Source organism: Gorilla gorilla, chromosome 12 (genome assembly GCF_029281585.2).
Source record: "Gorilla gorilla gorilla isolate KB3781 chromosome 12, NHGRI_mGorGor1-v2.1_pri, whole genome shotgun sequence".
Classification (NCBI taxonomy): domain Eukaryota; kingdom Metazoa; phylum Chordata; class Mammalia; order Primates; family Hominidae; genus Gorilla; species Gorilla gorilla.
In genome coordinates, this window is record NC_073236.2 from 52,216,192 (window position 1) to 52,242,870 (window position 26,679).

A 26,679-nucleotide genomic window follows, 5' to 3' on the forward strand; every position below is an offset into this window, starting at 1 on the left:
TGGAAAGTCCAAGTTCAAGGTCCAGCAGGGTTTGGTCTCTGGTGGGGGCTCTCTTCCTGGCTTGGACACAGCTGCCTTCATAGTGTCCTCCCATGACCATTCCTCAGTGCATGCACATGGATGGAGAAATCTTTCTCTTCCTCTTCTAATAAGGATGCCTATTAGAAGAGGTGTCCTGCTGGAATAAGGCTCTAGTCTTATGACCTCAATTAACCTTAATTACCTCCTAAAAGCTTTATCTCCAAATACAATCACATTGGGGGTTAGAGTTTCAACATATGCATTTGTGGGATACATAATTCAGTCCATAGCATCCACCTTGGACCCAGAGATAGGAGCCACAACAAACATGTTCTACCCTCCTAACTGTCTACCTCTGAACTATTAGACAATAGAGAAATAAACTAGCATGTTGGTCAAGCTACTGTGTTTTGGTTCTCTTTGTTATAGCAGCTTAACCTATTTCCTCACTGACTCACACACATGTATGTTTACATGCATTCCACTGAGCAAGAAAAAAAAGTATGAAACAATGCCCTTTAAACTGTTGCTGTTGATTGCTACAAGGTAGGAGTGGTGGATGAACTGAAATAAGAATATCGAGGGGAAAAGTTATCCAACAGCACCTCAGGTTTTGTGATCACACCCAATATCTAGATGACTGCGGGAAACACACTTTTCCCCACTTTTTAAATAAATGCTTAAAACAGTAAAAATCTTTACAGCAGGACTTTTGTTTTCCCCCAAGACCAAGTCTCACTCTGTTGCCCAGGCTGGAGTGAAGTGGCGCGATCTCAGCTCACTGCAACCTCTGCCTTCTAGGTTCGAGCGATTCTCGTGCCTTAGCCTCCCCAGTAGCTGGGACTACTGGGTGTAAGTCACCACGCCTGGCTAATTTTTGTGTTTTTAGTAGAGATGGGGTTTCACCATGTTGGCCAGACTGGTCTTGAACTCCTGACCTCAGGTGATCCACCTGCCTTGGCTTCCCAAAGTGCTGGGATTATATGCATGAGCCACCGCACCTGGCCGGGATTCTTAATTATAATGAAACATGACACAAATTTCAGTTCTAAATACACACTAATTTCCCCTCCCTCTCTCTCTTCCTCCCTCTGCAATGGGCATGCTGTAGCCCAGGGCAGCCCGGGGAGGGAGGTAGAATGAACATGATCCCAGGGTCCCAGTGCAGTTGGAACATCTTTCCAGTTTTATTTTCAGTTCTCCTCTCTGCACTCCAAGGTCATAGGATTTCCACATGCCCTTGGAAGAGCCTTTGGAAGGTATTTTCATCCTTCCTACTGGTAAAATGGCATCAAGGGTCCCCATCGGTTCAAGATGGGGACCTTGACTATATGGCAATGAAGACAAGGACACCCTGGCAGTAGCAGGTAGCCTTTGGCCATCTCTGCAGCAGGCTGGTGTTTGGGATCCAGGAGGCATGGAAAGTCAGCACTCTGGAGGACCTGGTTGGGGTCACCCTGGGCCAGGTGCAGATCGTGGGAAGCTGGATATGTGAAATGGCAGGTGCTGGTGAACTTGCGCTCGTCCTCCCTTGTGGCCTCATGTTCCTGTGATGGGAAGAAGCCGGGGAGTCCCAGGTCTTTGGCAGTCATGTGGGGTCTTTTGAAAGCAGGGTACCCATCTGTTAGCTTGGGGTTGGGGTTAGGGATGGGCCTGTAAAACTCTTTGTCCCGGAGTTGAGCATCGAGTTTTGCCTGCTGTGGAAACAAATCACACATGAATGGAGGGGTGAGAGAGACAAGAGATGATGTAGCTTTTCTTGGAAGCATCCAAGACAGAGCACACCCTTCTTTATTTTTTCAAAACTTTAAATTAGTCCTTCAATGGTAACATATACAACAGAGGGAATGCTGAAATTACACAAAAGGGTTTATAGTGAAACGTAAGTCTCTTTTCTACTCTCCTCCTCCCTCGGTTCCCATCTCCAGAGACAACCACTGCTATCAGTGCTTTCTGTATCTCTCTAGAAATATTTGATGTGCACATAAACATGTAGGTGTATATCTTCTTCCCTTGGTTTGTACAGAAATGATGAATATTATATTCCATCCCACACCTTGCTATTAAATAACATCTCAGAAATTGATCCATCTTTGTTTGTTTAGATCTTCTTTTTTTAGTGGGGAAACCTCAGGACGGGAGAAGATTTTTAAGCAATCCTGAAAAGAGAAAATGATAAAGGAAAAAGCTGATAAATCTAACTATATTAACAATCAGAATTCACATTCCCTGAAATATTTAGTGCAAAGACAAACCACAAACTGGAGAAGAGTTTATCCACATATATAACTGACAAATGAAAAATGCTTAGGGCCAGGTGTGGTGGCTTACGCCTGTAATCCCAGCACTTTGGGAGGCTGAGGTGAGTGGATCACTTGAGGACAGGAGTCCAAGACCAGCCTGGCCAACATGGTAAAACCTCATCTCTACTAAAAATACAAAAATTAGCTGGGTGTGGTGGTGCATGCCTGTAATCCCAGCTACTCGGGAGGCTGAGGCAGGAGAATCGCTTGAACCCAGGAGGCGGAGGTTGCAGTGAGCCAAGATCGAACCACTGCACTGCAGCCTGGGCAACAGAGCCAGACTCCTTCTCAAAAAAAAAAAAAAAAAAAAAAAGGGAAAATGCTTAGAATATTTTTTAGAACGCCTACAAATTAATAAGAAAAAGACAAGAAACCCAGTAGAAAAATGAGCAAAAGACATAAACAGACATTTTATAAAATAGCAAATCTCCATCGACAAATGAAAATGTGTCCAACCTCATTGTTAGTGAAATGAAAATTATGACCACAGGAAAATATGATTTTGCACCCACCAAACTGGCAAAAATTAAAATGTCTGCCAATACCAAGCAATGGCAAGATTGCAGAGCAGCAGAAGTAACCGTCTCCTGCTGGCCACAATGTAAATTGGTGCAACTGCTTTGGAAAACAGTGATTTTACCTAATACTCCATGACAAACAATTCCACTCCTGGAATGGATAAACTCTTGAACATTAGGATGTGACTTATCTTCAATGCAGCATTTGGGAGTGGGAAGAGTAGGAATAAAGCACCCAAATGTCCACCAATAAGAAGAGACAGATACAGAAGAGACAAATACGGTACACTGTGGCATATTCATGCAATGTAATACTATGCAGCAGAAAATGAATAATATGCCATGTTTAGCAAAAAGTGACAATTGTGGAAGGGTACAAATCCAATATGTAATAAAGTTCAAAAAGGCAAAACCAAGGAATATATACATATAAGGTAAAATGAGTTTTTAGAAAAACACATAAGGGAATGATTTTTTGGCGGGGGATAGAGTCTCGCTCCGCCTCCCAGGTTCAAGCAATTCTCATGTCTCAGCCTTCCACGCAGCTGAAAATACAAGTGTGCACCAACACGCCAGACTAATTTTTGTATTTTTTATAGAGACGGGATTTCGCCATGTCAGCCAGGCTGGTCTCGAACTGCTGGCCTCAAACTCCTGGTCTCAACTCCTGCCCGCCTCTGCCTCCCAAAATGCTGCGATTACAGGTGTGAGCCACTGCGCCTGGCCTACAAGGGAATGATTAACCACTTCTGGAGATGGGAGGAGGGGTAAGTTTGCGGGTTACCCAAGAGGCTACAAGGTACTGCTAATGTTAATGTGCCATGTTTTAAGCTGTCTGTAATGGTTACATCGGTGTTTATCAGTGTAATTTAAACTCTAAATGTGTATTATTTACAATCTTTTATATGCATGACATATTTGATGTACATTTGAAAACATACACACATGGCCGGCCACGGTGGCTCACGCCTGTAATTCTAGCACTTTGGCAGGCCGAGGCAGGTGGATCACGAGGTCAGGAGTTCAAGATCAGCCTCGCCAAGATGGTGAAATCCCATCTCTACTAAAAATACAAAAATTAGCTGACGCAGTGGCAGGCGCCTGTAATCCCAGCTACTCAGGAAGTTGAGGCAGGAGAATCGCTTGAATCCAGGCGGGCGGCAGAGGTTGTAGTGAGCCGAGATCGCACCACTGCACTCCAGCCTGGGTGATAGAGTAAGACTCCTTCTCAAAAAGAAAAAAAAAATACACACACATACATGCACATGCACAGAAAAGATCTCTAAGTCATATCTCCTGGCATTGGATATTGTTCTAACAAGTGCCCAAATGTACACATTTGTAATACAAATGAAGCAACAGAGAGGATTTCAGTAGGCAGTTGATTGAATGACAGGACCTGTGTGCCTTCCTACCTCTTGCGGCGTGACCCTGGAGTATTTCTGCTTCCTGCAGGGCTGATAGTCGACCATGTGGGAGCTTTGGTATATGTCTAAATCCACAGGGTCCTAAAGCACAAGGAGAATATAAAACAAGAGATTCCCTCGTCACTCCTCCGCTTAAAGCCACTCAATGGCTTCTCGCTGTTTGTAGGACAAAGGCCAACTTTGGGGCCTGACATTCAGAGCCCAAATGATCTGGCTGTGACCCATTTTTACCATCCCACCACCTTCCTGCCTTCTCTACTCCGGCCTTACTTCCTCCCACTTGCATGGGCCTGGCATGTGCTCTTTCCTATCTCCTGATGGAAATGCAAGTTGTCCTCCTCACAGACTAGCAAACTCCTACCTATCCTCCAAGACCCAGACTAAATGTCACTTCCCCAAAACATCTCTCCCACCCTTTTATTCTCCACCTCCCAAGAGTTAAACCCTTTCCTTGTTCCTTACAACCCTCCACAACAGCACTTGCAGGGTGTACTGTGATGGATTTAATGAAGTACACTAGATCAGGTTTAGTGTACTTAGACATCTCTGCAGTCCCAAAGCCCAGGACAGGGCCTGGCACACTGTGGGTGCCTAATAAGTGCATGCTGAGTAAATAACTGAACCCCCAGAAAATTATAAAGAAGAAAACTCAGTTCTCTTCTTCTTCTTGTACAAAAAACAACAACAACAACAACAAAAAAAAACACAAAACCCAAAATATCATTACAGAAAGATGAGCTTCTAGAAGGAGCCTGGCCCTTCCAGGGCCTTGCTGAGGCTACCCAACCCTGAGACCATCACAAGGGACAGAAACCCACATCACTCACCTGTCCCGGGTATTTCACACCTGCCATGGCAAATGACCTAGACACAGACAAGTTGTTTAGCCCTGCTCTGCCACAGACAAGGAAAGTAGCCACTATCTTCAAGCTGTGCCAACCAAGCATGGCTGCCCCAGCTTTCTTAGCCCACTCCTCCCCATCTTCCCTGGGCTCCTACCCTGCATGTCACTCCATCATCAAGGGGTTGGTGGTGATACCAGGGTCCCTGGGACAAAGGGGCTGGAGCAGGACTCAGGAGGAATGAGGGCTGTTTAGAAGATCACATTTACTGATCAGGTTTACTGTTTGAGAGGTATAGCAGATCCTAGGGCAAGTGAAGTGCTGGTAAATGTTTAACAACCATGTTTTCAGGAAAAATAGGCCCTGGGTTTATAGCATCTGCTGATTTCTGTGGTGTAAATGCTCCTATCATGGCTCATTTCAGGCTATCAACATAATGTCATTGGCACTGAGTTGCACAGATATGCACAGGATGGGCTCTTGTGAGCCAGTATGAACTGGCTCCAGCTCACATGTTCCTCTGAACCAGGCCTCAGCACTTCCCCTGGATGGAGGAAGGCCCAGGCCTAGGACTCAGAGCCACCTTGATTCAGAGGGGAGTATCCGAGGTGAAGAAAGTTGCAAGACTCTGCATTCCCAGTTGAACAACAGTAGTTTGTAGGCCTAACACTGACCCCTCCCTTCCAGCCCTGAAGTCCTAGCGAGGGCCTCGCTGCACAGACTCCTTGTGTACGTGGCCCCTAGATCCTTAAGGGGTACTCCACTGCATTCCCAGGGAACCCTCCCCTAAGCCCCACTCTCTTCAGCAGACTGTGGCCCAGCAGGGTGGTGCCCAGACCTCAACCAACACCTGTATCCCCTCCCTTTTGCTCACAGACAGCTTCTCTCCTAGGGCTGGGGACCAGCTGCCACACAGACAGAGCCTACCGCTTCTTCTGCCAGGGCAAGACGACGCTCCTGCCCTCCCACCTCCAGGTGCCCTTGCCACATGGAGAGTCCTGTTGCTGTGTCCCACTGCCACGCCTGTCTTTGAGTTGAGCCCTGACCCGTATGATGAGGGTCCCTGTCATTGTGAGGTGAGTAGGTGGCTGCTTGGGCTGCCTGCAGGTCAGTTCCCTGTCCCTGGCTCACCAGAGCCAACATGAATCCTGGCAGCACTGGAAGGTCTTGGGAACCAATGCTTTCCGATACTCTACAGAATCTTCCTAGTCCTAGGAGAGGAAGGTAAATAGAGCCCATGTGGTTTACATCAGACTGTGTGTGACTAAATCCACTTCACACCACAGACTGCCACCCAGGCCTCTGCTGCCTGAAAGCCTGGCTCAAAATTGTCAAAATGTCACTTTTTGACATTCATAGTGTGTGGCTACAATAAAAAAAAAAATACAGAAACAAGCGTTGATGAGGATGTGGAGAAATTCCACTTCTAACTATAAATAAAGAATTGAAAGCAAGCGCTCAAATGGATACCTGTACACCAACGTTCACAACAGCATGGTTCATAATAGTCAAAAGGTAGAAACAACTTACATGTCCTCCAGAGATGAATGGATTTGGTATCTACGTACAATGGAATATTATTCAGCCTTAAAAGGGAGGCCAGGCACGGTGGCTCACGCCGGTAATCCCAGCAACTTGGGAGGCCGAGGCAGGCAGTTTGCCTGAGGTCAGGAGTTCCAGACCAGCCTGACTAACATGGTGAAACCCCGTCTCTACTAAAAATACAAAAATTAGCCGGGTGTGGTGGTGCACGCCTGTAGTCCCAGCTACTCGGGAGGCTGAGGCAGAAGAATTGCTTCAACTCAGGAGGCAGAGGTTGCAGTGAGCCGAGATCACACCACTGCACTCCAGCCTGTGTAACAGAGTGACACTCTGTCTCAAAACAAAATTAAAAAAAAAAAAAGGGAAGGCAATTCTGACACGTGCTACAGCATGGATAAACCTTGAGGACATTATGCTAAGCAAAATAAAGCAAAATAAGCCGGTCACAAAAAGAAAAATGCTGCATGATTCCACTTCTGCGAGGTACCTAGAGAAATACAATTCATAGAGACAGAAAGTAGAATGATAGTTGCCAGAGACTGAGGAGAGGAATGGGGAGTTACTGTTTAATGGATATGAAGTTTCTGTTTCAGAATATTAAAAAAAGTTCTGGGAATGGATGGTGGTGATGGTTGCCCATCGTGAATGTACTTAATGCCACTGAATTATGCACTTAAAAGTGACTAAAATGATAAACTTTGTTATATATATGAAATTGTATATATATTTATATTTTATATATTTTATGTAATTATATACAAATATGTATATTTAATTTTATATATATTAAACACATATGTTACATATATATATAATTTTAATAATCCACCTTCTTTAAGGGACACCTCCTCTATAAAGCTTTCCTTTATCTCACTAGGTGCCACCATAGACTCATTTATCCAACCAATAGTACTGAGCACTTCTTTTGTGTTTGGGCATTGTTCTGAACTTTATAGATTCAAGAACAACAAAAATAGATGGAAATCTCTGCTTACATTCTGGTGAGATGAAAACACAGAGCAAACACAATAATAAGCAGGTCACCCTCCCTTAGAGCAAATAAGCCAGGTGATGCACAAGAGGATGACTAGTGGGCACTTCAGATGGGAGGTCCAAGGTCTCTCTGAGAGGGTGACGTTATAGTAGAGATCTGAAGCACGGGAAAGAATCAGCCATGCAAAGATCTGAGAATAAGGGATTCCAGACACAGCAATCAGCTAGTGCAAAGCCTAAAGGCAGGAACCACTGAGAACAAGAACCACCAGCCATGTGCCTAGAAAGGAGTGAATGATGGGCAAGGTCAAGAGATTGAGTTGGCTGGGAATCTCTGGCATTCCTCTTCTTTAATGGAATGCCAACTTCCCCTCAGATAATTATTTCCTGCCTTTCTTTGAGTGTGTCCACAGAATTAATGTGTTCGAAATTTGGTCCCCAGCATGGCAGTGTTGGGAGGTGAGGCCTTTAAGATTTGATGAGGTGGTTAAGAGGGATTAATGCCACTCTCTTGGGACTGCGCTAATTCTCACCATAGTGAGTTATCACTCTATCAGGACTGGATTAGCTAATCCAAGAGCCAGTTGTTGTAAAGTGAGGCCGCCCCTCATGTTTCGCCACTTTTGCGTGCACTCGCTTGCCCTCCCACTTTTGTACCACGTTATGATACAGTATGAAAGGCCTTGCCAGAAGCTGCTGTCATGCCCTTGAACTTCCTAACCTCCAAAACTGTGAGCCAAATAAACTTCTGGGTTTTGTCGTTGTTGTTGTTTATCGAGATGGAGTCGTGCTCTGTTGCCCAGGCTGGAGTGTGCAGTGGCGTGATCTTAGTTCACTGCAACCTCCACCTCTTGGGTTCAAGCAATCCTCCCACCTCAGCCTCCTGAGTAACTAGGATTATTGGCATGCACCACCATGCCGAAGTAACTTGTTTTGTATTTTTAGTAGAGATAAGGTTTCACCACGTTGGCCAGGCTGGTCTGGAACTCCTGAACTCAAGTCATCTGCCCGCCTCGGCCTCCCAAAGCGCTAGGATTACAGGCGTGAGCCACCAGGCCCAGCCTTAAACTTCTGTTTTTTATAAATTATCTAGTCTGTGGTATTCTGTTATAGCAACAAAAAATGGACTAAGACACTCCCCTTTGGGGATCACATGGCATGGGTAGTGCTGATCCTACTCCAACTCTAAATGGGCATGTTGCCACCAGAATATTCCACTCTCTAGGCCACAGTGATTGATTCAGGGGGAGGCTCATGATCCAAGCTGGACTGATGAGTGCCATCCCTAGCTCTTGGGAAGGAAGAGCTGAAACAGCAGGCACTAAGAACCATGTGAGCCTGAAGCTGCCTGAAGCCACTGTGTAGAGAAAGCCAGGCCAATAATAAAATCAGCACAAAGAAAAGACTACCCCAGAGATAGAAACAGCAACAGCATTTTGACTAACACTGAGCCCCTGGATATAACCATGCCTGAAGCAAGCTTGATCTACCATCTACACTTCGCAGTTTATGTGAGCCAGTACATTCCTTTTCTTGCTAAAGCCAATTTCAGTTGAGTTTCTGTAACTGCCAGCTGAAACAATACCTACAAATTCAAGGTTGGAGTGCTCACATAGTTATTTCTCCTAACTAACTGTGGGATTCTTGAGGGAAAGAGCTGGATCTTACTTTTTATTCCTCAGTGCACCGACACTTTAGCATGGGGATTTAAGAAGTGCTTGTGAACTAAATAAAACTGAAAAAGAGATGGCAAAGGCTAAGGCAAAGAACAGAGTGGCCACAGGGATAAGAGTGGAGGAGACAGCTGGGGCATAAGTGATTTTTGTGCCCCAAGTATGTATTTTTCAGAAAAATATTACCAAGTACATTTTTGGAGTCCTGAATTCAAATTCTGACACTTGCTAGCCTCATGTCTTTGGGTAAATCATCTAAGATTAATAAAAGGCAGTTTGATCATCTATAAAACAGAGGTAACACCTACCTGAAAACAGTGTAGGAAGTCAACAGATATGTCTACGAAAGTGCTTGGTGTTCTTCATACCAATATTTGCCCCCATATGTTTTGAGTTCCTGCTGTATCTCAGGCATTGTGCAAGGGTCTGGAATTATGGTAACGAAATAAAATAGAAATGGTCTCTGTTCTTACGAAGTTACAGTACGATGGGAGATAAATATGCAAATAACCACACAAGTGAGTCTTTCATTACAATTTTGACAAGTGCCATGAAGAAATGTGGAGTATCGGAGGTTGATCCAGTCTTGGAATCTGGTCAGAGAAACCTTGCCTCAAGTAATGACATTTTGACTCAGTTCTAAAGGGGAAGGAGACTTCTGTTCACTGCCCTAGGGCAGGAAATAGACTTCCCACGTGTAGGAGAGAGCCTGCTCTGCTGGAGCAAAGCCAGGAGGGACAAGGGCAGCTCCAGATGAGGCTGGAGAGGGGATGCTACCTCATCAAGTAAGTATGGGAAGAACTTTGACTTTATCCATTGTAGGCCACTGGATGATGATGATGATGGCTGGGACAGTTGGATGAGATGGCAGTAGATATGGAGAGAAGTGAGTAGGTTCAAGGGACATTAGGAAAGTAGACCGCATAGGATTTAATCATTATCAGAAAGAGGCAGTGGCAAGACAGAGTAGGGTCAAAAAGATTCCCAGATGTCTCAAATAAGCCATTGGAGCTTGATGGTCCTTTGATGAGGCGGGAAAGGCAGAAGGAGGCATCGGTTTGGGAAGTGCTATGGTTTGAATATTGTCCCCTCCAAAACTCATGTTGAAATTTAATCTATGTGGCAGCATTGAGAGGTGGGGACTTCACAAGGTGACTGGGTCATGAGGGCTCTTCATGAATTAATGAATTAATGGGTTAATGGATTAATGGGTTATCATGGAAGGGCAACTGGTGTCTTTATAAGAAGAAGAAAAGAGACCTGAGCTAGCACATTAGCATGCTCAGCCCCTCACCAGGTGATGCTCTGCTCTGCTCTGGGACTCTGAAGGGTCCCCACCAGCAAGAAAGCTGTCACCAGATATGGCCCCTTGACCTTGTACTTCGCAGCCTTTATAACCGTGAGAAATAAATTACTTTTATTAATCACCCAGTTTCAAGTATTCTGTTATAAGCAACAGAAAATGGACTAATACCAGGAATAAATCTATAAGTGCAGTTGGGGCCCTATTCTAGTTGTGGAGCCTGTGTGGTTCCCAAGAAGAGGCGAGTAAACACATGGGCAGAAGGATTCATAGTTCAGAGAAGAAAGTTCTCAACATGTTATACGCTCTGGAATTGCTGATGATATAGGTGGTACTTGAAGCTAACAGGGAGGATGGACAATATCCCTAATTTAGGTACTACAGCCTCCCAAGTAGCCCTGCAGAGCAACCCTGCCCTGACACTAAAAGGCATTCTGTGCCTCCCAAATGGAGTGTTCAAGGGCAGCAGGAGGGAAATCAGGCCAGAAGGATGATAAGGTCACTGGCACTTGTGCTCAGGCCTTGCTGGTCCATGTACTCGAGCCTCTTTTTGGTCCCCTTTGTGTGCCACCTTCACTGCAGTCACGTTTCTTTTTTCTTTTTTTTTTTTTGAGACAGTCTCACTCTGTCACCCAGGCTGGAGTGCACTGGCGCGATCTCAGCTCACTGCAACCTCTGCCTCCCAGGTTCAAGCGATTCTCCTGCCTCAGCCTCCTGAGTAGCTGGGATTACAGGCATGTGCCACCACGCCCGGCTAATTTTTGTATTTTTAGTAGAGACGGGGTTTCACCATGTTGGTCAGGCTGGTCTCGAACTCCTGACCTCATGATCTGCCCACCTCAGCCTCCCAAAGTGCTGGGATTACAGGCGTGAGACACTGCGCCCAGCATGTTTCTGCAGAATCTCTTAGCTTCGGTGCCAATGCAGCAACGTTACAGCAACAAGCTGCAGGAGTGGCTAGGCCCTCAGCTCAGCCACCCGCTGCTTATGGCAGTGTGGACAAGTCACTTCACTCCCAGGAGCTCAGTGCCCTCTTCATTGAGATTGAAATCCTCAATGCCTGCACAGGCTTCCTCCACCCCAGACTACCACATAGTTAACTGAACTTGAGTGAGCTTGCCTGAAACACTGCAAAACATCATGGAAACACTGCAAAACATGTTGTACCAATTTTTAAGTTTTTACAATGCAATACATGTGATTTTTCTGAAGTTCAAATGGGTAAATGTTTTCATGGTTCTCATTGTCTCCTTTAGCAGCAGGCAAGGGAGGATCTTTCCTACATATGTAAGAGACGAAAAACAACCCAGAAAGCAAATCCTGCTTTTGTTTTTTTAAAGTTTAAATCACATAGAAATTTTGCATTCAAATTGTGTAAGATAAACCAAATTATATTATTTAAAAAACACTCATATAGAAATATGTGTACTTCTAGAAGCACAGTTATGTTAAAATAAATGTTATTTTAAAGGATGCAAAAAAGGTGTGTGGACAAGATCCAATAAACAAGTTATACACAGCAGAGGCACACCAAACGCCCTCAACAAGCATCATTCCTCCTCCTCCCCTGCTACCTCCAATGAGGATATTCACCTGTAAATCTATGTATCTATACTGAGAAAATAGCCCAATACATATACAACAGGGTTGGATGTGAAAACTAAAGAAGAAAAGTATCAATTACTTAGCACCTAGTCTGGTATGCTGTAGGAGTGTAATTATTGTAACCTTCATTCATTCGATGGAAATAGGAACAAGAACACCCCAAAAGTCATCTGAGAGTGACTCCCACATCTCCCACCATAACCTGGAGAGAGCTGGGCCCCAAATTTCTGCCTATGCAAATTCAGTATGTTAATATTGTTAAATCACAGGAGGAAATTCTTCTCCCCAATCAGAAGCCCTCAAGTTCCTCCACGCTTATATTAAAGGGATTACAATCCATTTCCTTCCTAATACGGCTAATGCGCTATGGGAAGCCCTCAGGCCAGGGATTAAAGCATTTATGCCTTTAATTAGGAGCAACCCTTCCCTTAGAGCCTGAAACACAAACAGCAAGTCGACACTACAAAGGCCTCCTCCCCAGCTCAGTGGGGATATTGCTCCCTCTCCAGGATCCTGGAGCCTCCAAGAGCTTAGCAAACACTGCTTTCCCAAAAGAGATGTCTTAGCCAGGAGGGCCCTCATCAGAAATAGAAACCCCTTCACCTGAAGAACAAACAAACAAAAAACAGATCTTGAGTTAATTCAGGATCAGCCCCTGCCGCACAGCAGGGAAGGCAAGAGGAATCCATTCCATTAAAGGGCCCTGAGGAATCAGCACACCTCCAGGAGGGATCAGGACGCTGACTGTCGCACTGCCACAAACACACTGGGTCATTAGGTTTCAAGTGGATGGCTCTGAAAATTAAAAAGTGATTGTGCTTCGGAGAGGTCTATCCCCAACTGGATGCCTTTGGGAGCCCTACACACAGGGTCTGTCATCCTTTTCCATTCTACATTCATAGAAACTAGCTGGGTCACCTAGCATAGGGTTTCTCCAAGGACAGCCCAATGACCCTCTTCTTCAGAGTCCCCTGGGATACATGTTAAAATCCAGATTTCTGCTGCCACACTTGTGTCAGAATCTCTGGGAAATGAAGCCAACCCTGGACTTTTAACAAGCTTTATTGGAGATTCTGTGATTCTTATGCATGGGTAGGAGGACCATGGCTGGGCCACCCCTACTATTTACAGAGCGGGGAGCTGGGGCCCAAAATCTTCCAGGGATGGACAGAAGCAGACAGCCAATCAAGGCCTGGTCTGGGATGCTTTCGGGGCGGTGGATGTGCACAGTACCTGAGAAATGATACCAAAAGAACCTGTGAAGTTGTTAAACTGAGATAAGAACTCAGGACCTTTTGCTTCATTTGTTCAACACACAAGTATTGACTGTCTTAGGTGAGCGAGGCATGGTGCTAGATGCTGTGTGTATTTGAGTGTATGTGTGTGTGTGTGTGTGTGTGGTCATAGGAAGGAAAGTGTTGGTGGATGATGATAAAAGATGAAAAACTCTGTTCCTGCCATCCAGCACTTTACACACTGGGAGGGAGAGGAAGCAGGAAGTGTCCAAAGAAAGCACATGCAGAGAAGTGCAGAAGCAGGCCAGGGTCATCTGGAGTTGAGGGAGACTGAAGAAATGGCAGAGAACAGGTAGCGATGAAATCACGTGTTAGATGAGGAGCATCCTTCTCTTGTCCAAATTTGGTCCACCCCTGAAGCCTCCGCCACTCCCTGGCTTCTGGTGGGAACTACTTCCTGACTGCTCATTCTCACCTACATCCCTTTTCTCTGAACATTTATGACACTTGAGCAGATATTTGTCACTTTATGCCATGTCCATGTCTTTGTTTAGTTGTGTTTTTTTTTTTTTGCTTCCCCCACAAAAAAATATCTGAACTGCCTTTTTCCTCTTGACTTCCTCTGAGCCTGCTAGATCCTCCATAATGCTCTTTGACTGTATAGGGGATATTTAAAAGTCAGGCTGGAAAGGCATCTGGGGCTGTGCAATGAAGACCTTCAGTGCCGGACTTTCAAGGGGGAGGCTAAATGCGGAGAGGAAAAAGTTTTAGAGTCAGATGATTTTGCACTTGAACTCAGCTTTACCACTTACAAACTGTGTGTCTTTGAATAAGTTACTTATAATTCTCTCTTCGGTTTCCTTCTGAAGTGGTAAAGTAGGGCTAAAAATGCCTGCCCTGCAGGAGAATAAAGTAAAACTCTGGGAATACCCTGCCCAGCCCAATGTCTGATGTACAGTACATGCTCAATAAATGACAGTGAGCATGGATCATGTCATTCAACAGTAACATGATGAAAGGGACCTTTCAAAAGGACCTGTGTGGGGTAAGCATGCAGCACAGACAGGAAAGAAGAGAATACAGAAGAAATGATGGCCAGGCACGGTGGCTCACGTCTATAATCCCAGTACTTTGGGAGGCTGAGGCAGGTGGATCACCTGAGGTCAGGAGTTCACGACCAGCCTCATATGGTGAAACCCGGTCCCTACTAAAAATACAAAAAATTAGCTGGGCACGGTGGCATGTGCCTGTAGTCCCAGCTACTCGGGATGCCGAGACAGAATTGCTTGAACCCAGGAGGCAGAGGTTGCAGTGAGCTGAGATCATAGCACTGCACTCCAGCCTGGGTAACAGAGTGAGACTCCATCTCAAAAAAGAAGAAATGACAACAGCCAGAGGCTCCTACAACTCCCCAGGCACTTGAGAATTGACTGGACATTCAGTAGTAACAGTAACAACAGGGCAATCCTCTGTGCTGGGTACGGTCCTGACAGCTTTGTGTGGATTTGATTCACTTAATCATCACCCTAGGACGAGCGTGGTGGCTCACGCCTGTAATCCCAACACCCTCTTTGAGGTGGGTGGATCATCTGAGGTCAGGAGTTTAAGACCAGCCTGGCCAACATGGTGAAACCTCATCTCTACCAAAAATACAAAATTAGTCGGGAGTGGTGGTGCACACTTGTAATCCCAGCTACTTGGCCAGCTGAGGCAGGAGAATCGCTTGAACCCAGGAGGTGGAGGCTGCAGTGAGCTGAGATCGTGCCATTGCACTCCAGCCTAGGCAACAAGAGCCAAACTCTGTCTCAAAAAAAAAAAAAAAAATTAGCCGGGCATGGTGGTGCACACCTATAATCTCAGCTACTCCAGAGGCTGAGGCAGGAGAATTGCTTGAACGTGGGAGGCGGAGGCTGCAGTGAGCCAAGATTGTGCCACAGCGCTTCAGCCTTAAAGACAGAGCAAGACTCCATCTCAAAAAAAAAAAAAAAAAAAAAAAAAAAAAAAGGCCGGGCGGGGTGGCTCACGCCTGTAATCCCAGCACTTTGGGAGGCCGAGGCGGACGGATCACGAGGTCAGGAGATCGAGACCATCCTGGCTAACACAGTGAAACCCTGTCTCTACCAAAAATACAAAAAATTAGCCGGGCGTGGTGGCGGGCACCTGCAGTCCTAGCTACTCGGGAGGCTGAGGCAGGAGAATGGTGGGAACCAGGGAGGCGGAGCCTGCAGTGAGCCGAGATCGCACCACTGCACTCCAGCCTGGGCGAAAGAAAGAGACTCCATCTCAAAAAAAAAAAAAAAAAAAAAATCACCCTAACTGTACAATATAGGTCCTTTTCATTCTTCCCATTTTGTAAGTGGGTTCTCCAGAGAAACAGAACCTGTATGTGTGTATGTATATACACATACACACACACACATATACATATCCATACATACCTATACACATGGAGAGAGACTTATTATAGGAATTGGCTCACATGATTATAGAGATAAGAAGTGCCACACTTTGCCATCAGTAAGCTGCAGAACCAGGTAAACTGGTGGTATAATTCAGTCTGAGTCTGAAGGCCTGAGAACCAGAAGCGCCCATGTACATAAGGGCAGGAGAAGACAGATGTTTCAGCTTGAACAGCAAGACAGCAAATTTGCCCTTTTTCTGCTTTTTTGTTCTATTTAGGTCCCCAGTGGATTGGATGATACCTGCCCACATTGAGAAGGGTGTTCACCTGTACTTGGTCTACTAATTGAAATGCTAATCTCTTCTGAAAATGCCCCCAGAGACATACCCAGAAATAGTGTTTTACCAGCTATCTGGGCATCCCTTATCCCAGGCAAGTTGACACATAAAATTAGCCATCACAGTAAATAACTTGCTCAGGTTCACACACAGTTAAGAAGTGACAGGAGCAGGATTCCAGCCTCAGCTGCCTGGAATCAGAGTTCACACTTTCAACCACAGTGTCTATGGCCTCCGCATGCGTGGTGAGAAAAAGATCTAAAGAGGGCAATCTATATGCTGGAATTTGGGGGATGGTTTTTATTTTAAACAATTTCTAAAACATTCTAATAGAAAAGTGGCTCCTGATCTGGAAGCTCTGGTGTTCTCCTACAGGGCATAAACAACTTCACAGAGCATCAACATCAGACAAGACCGTTGTGACCATGATGGATGAAGACAAAAACAAGACTCCTCCATAACCATGTCTCAACACAGACAAAACATGAACATTGTCCAAGACAGACACAAAAATAACCAAAAACTTCCCTGTCCAGCCTAATGGTAACTGCTGCTTCTTTAGCCTTGACTTACTCCTCCTGCCTTATAGATAAGAACTATCAGGCCAGGCATGGTGGCTCACGCCTGTAATCCTAGCACTCTGGAAGGCCAAGGTGGGTGGATCAACTGAGGTCAAAGTTCGAGACCAGCCTGGCCAACATGGCGAAACCCCATCTCTACTAAAAATACAAAACTTAGCCGGGCATGGTAGCAGCTGCCTGTAATCCCAGCTATTCGGGAGGCTGAGGCAGGAGAATCGCTTGAACCTGGAGGCAGAGATTGCAGTGAGCCAAGATTGCGCCACTTCACTCCAGCTTGGGCAAAAGAACAAGACTCCATCTCAAAAAAATAAATAAATAAAAAATAAGACCACAGAGTTACATCTGCTTCCAGACAGCATATAATCCAGAGCAAAACCCGACTCTCTTAAACCCTCCCCCAAATCACCTGACACAAGCTCGAATCCTGTAATTTTTTTTTTTTTTTTTTTGACACAGGGTCTTACTCTGTCACCCAAGCTGAGTGCAGTGGTGCAATCATGGCTCACTACAGCCTCAACCTCCCTGGCTCAGGCAATCCTCCCACCTCAACCTCCCAAGTAGCTTGGACCACAGATGTATGCCACCATGCCCAGCTAATTTTTGTATTTTCTATAGGGACAGGGATTTGCCATGTTGGCCAGGCTGGTCTCTAACTCCTAGGCTCATGCAATTCACCAGCCCCAGCTTCCCAAAGTGCTGGGGTTATAGGCATGAGCCACTGTCCCCGGCCAATTATAGATACTTTTTTTTTCTTTTTTTTGAGATGGAGTCTTGCTCTGTTGCCCAGGTTATAGTGCAGTGGCGCGATCTCGGCTCACTGCAACCTCTGCCTCCCAGGTTCAAGTGATTCTCCTGCCTCAGCCTCCCGAGCAGCTGGGATTACAGGCGCAGGCCACCATACCCAGCTAATTTTTGTATTTTTAGTAGAGATGGGGTTTCACCATGTTGGCCAGGCTGGTCTTGAACTCCTGACCTCATGATCCACCCACCTTGGCCTCCCAAAGTCCTGGGATTACAGGCATGAGCCACCACACCCAGCCCAGCTATAGATACTTTCTAACACCCCATTCCAAAAGCTTCCCATGGTATGTGTTTTCCCTATTTGCTACTAGAAATAAACTCAATTTGTTCAATTCCAGTTGGGTCCCTATAATGATCTTTGGATGGAAGTCACTGACATCCTATTGAACATCCCAGTGTTTCAGTATCCAATCTGTTTCTCAGACTGCCTCTCCCAGTAAGAAGGAAATGTCATTCAATTCAATTGAAATCCCATAGAAAGAAGCTGATAATTGGCCAGCACGGTGGCTCACGCCTGTAATCCCAGCACTTTGGGAGGCCGAGGCGGGCGGATCACGAGGTCAGGAGATCGAGACCATCCTGGCTAACACAGTGAAACCCCGTCTCTACTAAAAATACAAAAAATTAGCTGGACATGAGTGGCGGGTGCCTGTAGTCCCAGCTACCGGGAGGCTGAGGCAGGAGAACGGTGTGAATCCGGGAGGCGGAGCTGGCAGTGAGCGGACTTCGCGCCATTGCACTCCAGCCTGGGCGACAGAGCGAGACTCCGTCTCAAAAAAGAAAAGAAAAGAAAAAAGACATAAGCTGATAATCAGGATGAATTTTTAAAACAGTTTTTGAGTCTTGTGGAAAAAACTGAAGCTTTTCGGAATAAGAAAATAAACTAAGAATTACAGTCTGTCTACCAGTCACTGTGCTCGACGTGGCGACTGTTGTAGCACTGGATCTTCTCTACGCTTCTTTGATGCTGTTATGATTCTCACCCTCACTTTTAAAGAGAATGCTCTCCCCTTTCTGCTGAGGAGCTCTGACAAACACACTGCATTGTCAAGACTATGCTGTGGTTGGGAACTCAAAGTGTCACTGGCATGATCTTTGCCTGCTTCATTTTTGTGTTGTCAGATCTCAACAGAAAGGGGAAAGCATTCTCTTTAAAAGTGAGAGTTAGGCTGGGTACGGTGGCTCACGCTTGTAATCCCAACATTTTGGGAGCCCAAGCCAGGCGGATCACTTGAGGTCAGGAGTTCGTGTCCAGCCTGGCAAACCTGGTGAAACCCCGTCACTACTAAAAATACAAAATTAGCCAAGTGTGGTGGTGGGTGCCTGTAGTCCCAGCTACTCAGGAGGCTGAGGCAGGAGAATCACTTAAACTTGGGAGGTGGAGGCTGCAGTAAGCCTAGATTGCACCATTGCACTTCAGCTTGGGCAATAGAGTGAGACTCTGTCTCAAAAAAAAAAAAAAAGGCCAGGCGCGGTGGCTCACGCCTGTAATCCCAGCACTTTGGGAGACCGAGGCGGGTGGATCACCTGAGATCAGGAGTTCAAGACCAGCCTGGTCAACATGGTGAAACCCCATCTCTACTAAAAATACAAAAAAATTAGCTGGGCGTGGTGGTGGGCACCTGTAATCCCAGCTACTCGGGAGGCTGAGGCAGGAGAATAGCTTGAACCTGAGAGGTGGAGGTTGCAGTGAGCTGACATCACACCACTGCACTCTAGCCTGGTGACAGAGCAAGACTCCATCTAAAAAAAAAAAAAGTGAGGGTGAGAATCATAACAGCACCAAATAATTGTTGAGAAGATCCAATGGTAGAACAGTCGTCATGTCTAGCATAGTGACTGGCAGAGAGACTGCAATTCTTTATTTTATTTTCTTGTTCAGAAAAGCTTCAATTTTTTCCACAAGACTCAAAAACCATTTTAAAACTTCAGTGGCCGGGCACAGTGGCGCACGCCTGTAATCCCAGCACTTTGGGAGGCCAAGGCGGGCGGATCACAAGGTCAGGAGATCGAGACCATCCTGGCTAACACGGTGAAACCCTGTCTCTACTAAAAATACAAAAAAAACGAGCCGGGCGTGGTGGCAGGCACCTGTAGTCCCAGCTTCTTGGGAGGCTGAGGCAGGAGAATGACATGAACCCGGGAGGCAGAGGTTGCAGGGAGCCGAGATCGCGCCACTCCACTCCAGCCTGGGCGACAGAGCAAGTCTCAAAAACAAAAACAAAAACAAACAAAAAAAACAAAACTTCATCCTGATTATCAGCTTCTTTCTATTCTATGTCTCTGGGATCAAATGACACTACATAAATGAGACATGTTCAGTACCTTCATATCATACATTTTCCTAATAAACAAAGCTTACTATTTTAAAACTTAAAAATATTTTTTAAATTAACCTGTTTAAAGTAATTTTAATATTTTCATATGTTTAGCAAAGGATTAGGCATTTCACAGAATAAAAACACACAAATGACCCATAAATACATTGTTGTAAATAAAAGGAGTGCAAATGAATATATGATGCGATTTTCCACCTATCGGACTGCCAAAAGAACGTTTAAAATGTAATTTTCCAGTACTGACAAGAGGAAATAGGCACTTGCTCATCACTATCGATATAAGTATAAACCACCATAACTTTTTTGAAGGCAATTAGAGGTACCTGCCAAAAATGTAAATGACTCTACCCTTTGACATAGCAATTACACTTCTAGGTGTTGGTCTTACATCAATGATCACTCACTTGTGCAAAGACAGGCATGACATGGTTTGTCATGGGACTGCTTGAATTAGCAAAAACCTGTGACAACCCGAATCTACACCAGCAGACACTGATTTTAAAAATATGGGTGCATGCCAGGGAATTTATAGGCAAACAATAGGAAGAAAAGAATACGAGTGCACACATGCTATGAAATACTAGCATGTCTTGGCCGGGCGCGGTGGCTCACGCCTGTAATCCCAGCACTTTGGGAAGCCGAGGCGGGCGGATCACGAGGTCAGGAGATCAAGCCATCCTGGCTAACACGGTGAAACCCCGTCGCTATTAAAAATACAAAAAATTAGCCAGGCGCGGTGGCAGGCGCCTGTAGTCCCAGCTACTCGGGAGGCTGAGGCAGGAGAATGGCGTGAACCCAGGAGACGGAGCTTGCAGTGAACCGAGATAGTGCCACTGCAGTCCAGCCTGGGCGAAAGAGAGACTCCGTCTCAAAAAAAAAAAAAAAAAAAATGCTACCATGTCTTTAAAGAAAATAGATTTTCAAATGAACAGAAACAGAAGGATGTCCATGTCCATGCGAGAAACCATTTCTGTGAAAATGTCTAAAATAATTTTGGTAGCCTTGGGGATACCTGAATAAAATCCTTTGGCTCAAAGGCCTGGAAATAGAATACAAAATGACAGCCCTAGGCCAGGCACAGGTGCTCAAGCCTATAATTCTAGCACTTTGGGAGGATGAAATGGGAGGATTGCTTAATGCCAGGAGTTTGAGACCAGCCTGAGCAACAGACATCCTGTCAAGAAAAACAGCCCTCATCCTTTGAGTGCTCCATAACTACTGATTGCTGTCGTTGATGATGACGATGGTAGTTATGATTATAATGTGATCTATGCCCAAAATAACTGGAAGAAGGATACTGTCCCTAAAAGATCTTATTCTAACAGTTTCTGCAAGATATTAACAGCTTATTTTGTCTTCTCGTACTTCTGTCAGCTTTTCTAAATTCTTTCAAATGCTTTTTGGGACATGAGTCCAGGGTCAGTGCTGGGTCGGGCCATTTAGATGTTGAAAGGGCAAGGTGATCAGTAAGTCACACCCCCATTCTCTCCCTGTCTGACCTGGCGCGGGAGGCATAATCTATGAGAGAATCTCCCTCATGCCATCGCACTGGAATTGAAGTGCAGAGAGGAACACCTCCCCCAGAAATCGTGTTGACAGATCGGTCAGTCACTTTGAGGTCAGCCCCCTCCTACCTCAACGCAAACCTGGCAGCAAGAGGTTGAGAAAAAGCCTGATGTTTCTGGTCACAAACACTTTCAAAGTAAGTTGATGGATCTTAAAGTGTGGTCCTTGGATTTCCAGTGCTGATTGCTAAGAATACAGAATATCAAGTCCCCACTTCATATCTTCCAAGTCAGAATTTGATGAAGGAGGCTGGAGTGAGGCACAGGAATCATCATTTTAAACAAGCTCTCAAGGGAATTATTTTGTGCCCTAAGTTTGGAAACTGAGGAAGACCTTGAAGATATTTTGCCCATGGCCGAGTCTTTCAGAATCCCATTTTGTCTGATTATATCTTTGGGTGAAGCATTTTTGCAAGCAGTCAAGTGACTATTCCATTACCCTGGTTTCGAAAATAATTAGAAATAAATGAAAGTTTATTTTCACTGGGCTCCTCTGTCTATATTCCAGCAATATTAGACATAAGGCAACCCCAAAAACAATAATAACATTAAGAAATAAGAAAACTTCAAGACAAATTACATAGATACAAGCCATTTATCAATTCCTTTATTATATATTAAATAGCTCAAATATGTATATATATGTTTATCTTCAGCTCTCAGATATTTCCTATTTGTATTCATTTGTAATATGTAGTATTTAGAGATAAAACTTTGTTTTTCCCTACTCTTCCCAACAAAATCTTGAGTGTAACTGTGTCATTGGTTAAAACCATTTAACCACCTATGTGTAACAGCTTTTATATCATTTTCTTCCTTTTCTCCCTTCCTTCCTTTTGTTTGTTTTGAGACGGAGTCTCACTCTGTTGCTCAGGCTGGAGTGCAATGGCGTGATCTCAGCTCACTGCAACCTCTGCCTCCCGGGTTCAAACGATTCTCCCACCTCAGCCTCCCGAGTAGCTGCGATTATAGGCACACACCATCACGTCCAGCTAATTTTTGTATTTTTGTAGATACAAAGTTAGCAACAGGGTTTCCCCATGTTGGCCAGGCTGGTCTTGAACTCCTGACCTCAGGTGATCCACCTGCCTCGGCCTCCCAAAGTGCTGGGATTACAGGCGTGAGCCACCGCGCCCAGCCCCTTCCTTCCTTTCTTCCAATATTTATTGAGCACCTGCTACGTACCAATCATTGGGAATTTATTAGTGAACAAAGGACAGGTTTACCTATTCATATAATGTATGCATAATATATACAATTACATAAACACAACTTCATGAAGAATTAGAAATAATGCACAAAAACCTGATCCATAGCCATTCCTAATGATGACTCTATGCAGAAAACACAGACGTAGATTTAAACTCAGTGTTCTTTTTTGTGTGTTTTTGAGATGGAGTCTCACTCTGTCACCTAGGCTGGAGTGCAGTGGCACAATCTTGGCTCACTGCAACCTCTCCGCCTTCCAGGTGCAAGTGATTCTCCTGCATCAGCCTCCTGAGTAACTGGGATTACAGGCACACACCACCACACCCGGCTAATTTTGTATTTTTAGTAGAGACAGGGTTTCACCACGATGGCCAGGCTAGTTTTGAACTCCTGACCTGAAGTGATCCACCTGCCTCAGACTCCCAAAGTGCTGGGATTACAGGTGTGAGCCACTGCGCCCAGCCTAAACTCAGTGTTCTATCATTTGTTAGTGTGATTCCTGGGCAGGTAATTTAGATCCTCATCCCCTTTCAGAAAATGCAGATAAAAATGCCTACCTTGTAGAGTAGTTGAATGAATTAGAAACAGTACATACAAAGCACCTGGTACAGCTCAATACATTGTAGCCATCCATATCCCCCATTCCTGCCAAAACCCAACTCTATATATATATATGTATGTATATGTATATATATGTGTGTGTATATATATATCTATATGTATCTATATATCTTTCTCTCTCTATATATATAGGATTTATATATCCATGCCCAATTTCTCTGCCCTTTGCCCAGGCACCATCATTTCTACTGAGATGGACCCATGCAATGGGTTTCCAAATAGCTTTTCTGCCTCTGCTCAATTTTCCTGAAGGCCAAGTCCAATGTATTCATGCTGGTCAGAACCTCAGATGTGCCCTACTGCCCTAAGGATAAAGTTGAACCTCCTCACTTAGTCCGCATGGCCCTTCCAGTTCTGGTCCCTGCTCACCTCTCAGTCACCCCTCTTTCCTCCCACTCACAGCATCACATTCAAATCACACCCTCAGACATGCTAAGCCGTCTCTTGGCTCTCGGCCTTTAGACACTTCCTCCTCCTCTTCATCTGGCTAGCAAACTCCTCACCATCTGGTCACTTCTTCCAGGAAGCTCTCCTTGATGACCACTAAAACATGCTAGGTGCCTTTGTGGTACTCCTGAGGCACCTGGACTTCCTCTGTCAGTCACATGCTTATCACATGTCCTGGTGGCTGGCTATTTGTACACAGCCTCTGGGGTCAGTTCGCGGGAGTTCAATTTCCAGCCTTGACACTTAGCAACAAAGCCTTAAATAAGTTACTTTACATTGGGCCTCAGTTTTCTCAATTGTTGTAGACAATAATAGTACCTACTTCACAAGTTTGTGGTGAGAATTAAATGAGAACATGCCTGCAAATTGATTAGCGCAGTGACCTGGCACCTATTAAGAATTCAATAAAGAATGCAATAAACTATGATATTTGCCTTAATCACTAAAGATAGGGGCTATGATTGCCTCCCCAATATCCATTCCATCCTTCCACCATTGAATTTGGGTAGAATAACCTTCCCCACCAGCTCCACAGATGGGATCCGATTAGTTCAAGAGTAAACTACAGCGTGCATTAGAATCACCTGGAGGGCTTGCTGAGCACAGGTTGCTGGGCCCTCCCTACACAGTTGCTGATTACACTTCTGATCCCAAGGATTTGCACTTCTAGCAAATTCCCAGGGGATGCTGATACTGCTGGCCGGGAGGCCACACTTAGAGTAGCACTGGTCTAAACCAATCAGGATATCTTATTTCCTTTGCCTTATAATTGAGTCAGGGATGAGCTTGGATCTGTGGATTCAATCACGTGGATGTATGATTGCAGGAGAATGCCCCCTCCCACCTCCCCAGTGTAAAGCAAGCAGCTGCAGATACTGCTGGTAACCATCCTGAAACCACGAACAAAAAAGTCAACCCTAGGCTGGAACTGACACACAGAAGAGAGAAGGCCCAAGAGAATCACAAAGAAACCAAGTAGGAGCCTGGCTGAATGGTGCTGGAAGCCCCAAATGCCTTGGGAATTAACTGGAAACAATATGTTCCTTTTACTGTTTAAGTCAGTTTATGGTTCAGTTTTCTGTTAACTTGCAACCAAAATATTCCTGATACATTATTACCAGCTCTGTGAGGGTAAGAAATGCATTTGGCCCTCCGATGTTCCATGCTAGATCTGAGTCTGGCACACAAAGTGGATGCTCAACAAACATATTTTGGCCAGATATGGTGGCTCACACCCATAATCTCAGAGCTTTGGGAGGCCAAATTGGGAGAATCTTATGAGCCCAAGAGTTCAAGACCAGTCTGGGCAACATAGGAAGACCTCCATCTCTACAAAAAATACAAAAATTATCCGGGTGCGGTGGCACGTATTTGTAGTCCTAGCTACTCGGGAGGCAGAGGTAGGAGGATCAATTGAGCCCAGGAGTTCAAGGTTGCAGCGAGCTATGATCCTATTACTGCACTCCAGCCTGGGCAACAGAGCGAGACCCTGTCAATCAATCAATCAAGTTCAATCCACACAGGGATATCTACTCTCTTACAGAGCACCTGGTAACAGCCTTAGTCAGGGGGTGAGGGAGCAGTCTCAAAGCTGGTCCACTCCTTTCCTAGTCTCTGTCCTGCATCCCACTCTACCTCTCCTGTGTTAGAATGTGCCTGGCCTGTTTCAGGCACTGAGTTGCCCCATCTTAGGCTACCTTCTTCCAAATACTCCAAGTTTACTTCTAGTATTGAGTCTTGACCATCTGATTTCCCTCACAAGTTTCACTTTCCTTCAATAAGCTTTGCAAAGTGAGTCTGCCTTCTTTAATGATTAATGGATGAGCGCATGTATTCTGTAATACTCCGTCCCTCACCTAGACTGGGTACACTCTCTTGGGGATATCAATTTCTCTGCCATCATAATCAGCTGTTTGTGCATGGTAGTGATGACCTGAGCAGGTAAACCCTCTAAAGGGGGACGTCCCTTGCATTCGTTTCCCCCAGGAGTGGGAAGCCGTTGCTGCCAGAACAAATTACCACTAACTTAGTGACTTAAGGTAACAGAAAATGTATTCACTTACAATTCCGGAGGCTAGAAGACCAAAATCTATGTATCAGGAAGGGCATGCTCCCTCTGAAGGCTCTTGGGAAGCCTCCCTTGTCTCTTCCTTGCCGCTTTCAGCTTCTGGCATCCTCAGATGTTCTTTGGCTTGTGGCAGCATGACTTCAATCTCTACCCACTTCAGTCTTCACATGGCTGTCTTCCCTGTGTGCCCTTTTCCAACTCTCTCCTACTTTTTCAATACATTATTTTTTTTTCCCAAGACAGCGTCTTGCTTTGTCACCCAGGCTGGAGTACAATAGCACGATCATGGGTCACTACAGCCTTGACCTCTTTGGCTCACGCAATCCTCCCACCTCTTGAGTAGCTGGGACTGCAGGCATGCACCAACATGCCCAGCTAATTTTTTGTTGTTGTATTTTTTGTAGAGATGGGGTTTCACCATGTTGCCCAGCTGGTCTCAAACTCCAGGGCTCAAGTAATCCTCTTGCCTTTGCCTCTCCAAGTGTTGGTGTGTCCGGAATTGGTGGCTTCTTGGTCTTACTGACGTCAAGAACGAAGCCACGGACCCTCCCTGCGAGTATTACAGTTCTTAAACGCAGCGTGTCCGGAGTTTGTTCCTTCTAGTATTCGGACGTGTGAAGAGTTTCTTCCTTCTGGTGGGTTCTTAGTCTCGCTGGCTCAGGAGTTAAGCTGCAGACCTTCGGGGTGAGTGTTACACCTCCTAAGGCGAGGCGTAAGGAGATATTCGTCCCTTCCGGTGGGTTCACGGTCTCGCTGGTTTCAAAAGTGAAGCTGCAGACCTTCACAGTGACTGTTACAGCTCATAAAGGCAGTACGGACCTAAACACCGAGCAGCTGCAACATTTAT

General features: G+C 45.3%; 1 protein-coding gene across 6 annotated transcripts; it reads right to left on the reverse strand.

Moving 5' to 3' along the window:
- Positions 1-1,184: 1,184 nt before the first annotated feature.
- SPMIP9 (sperm microtubule inner protein 9) lies at positions 1,185-26,679 on the reverse strand. Of its 6 annotated transcripts, none has more exons than XM_055378233.2 (5): positions 5,986-6,143; positions 5,269-5,358; positions 5,097-5,133; positions 4,258-4,350; positions 1,185-1,718 (listed from the first exon to the last, which is right to left on the reverse strand). In XM_055378233.2, the coding sequence occupies exons 3-5, from the start codon at positions 5,121-5,123 to the stop codon at positions 1,296-1,298; spliced, it is 543 nt and encodes a 180-aa protein (XP_055234208.1). In that variant the 5' UTR covers positions 5,124-5,133; positions 5,269-5,358; positions 5,986-6,143; the 3' UTR covers positions 1,185-1,295. The 6 variants fall into 6 exon arrangements, with proteins under 6 accessions (XP_055234208.1, XP_018876280.1, XP_018876282.1 ...); XM_019020735.3 differs by having other exon boundaries at positions 6,039-6,092; XM_019020737.4 differs by lacking the exons at positions 5,269-5,358; positions 5,986-6,143 and adding an exon at positions 25,828-26,679.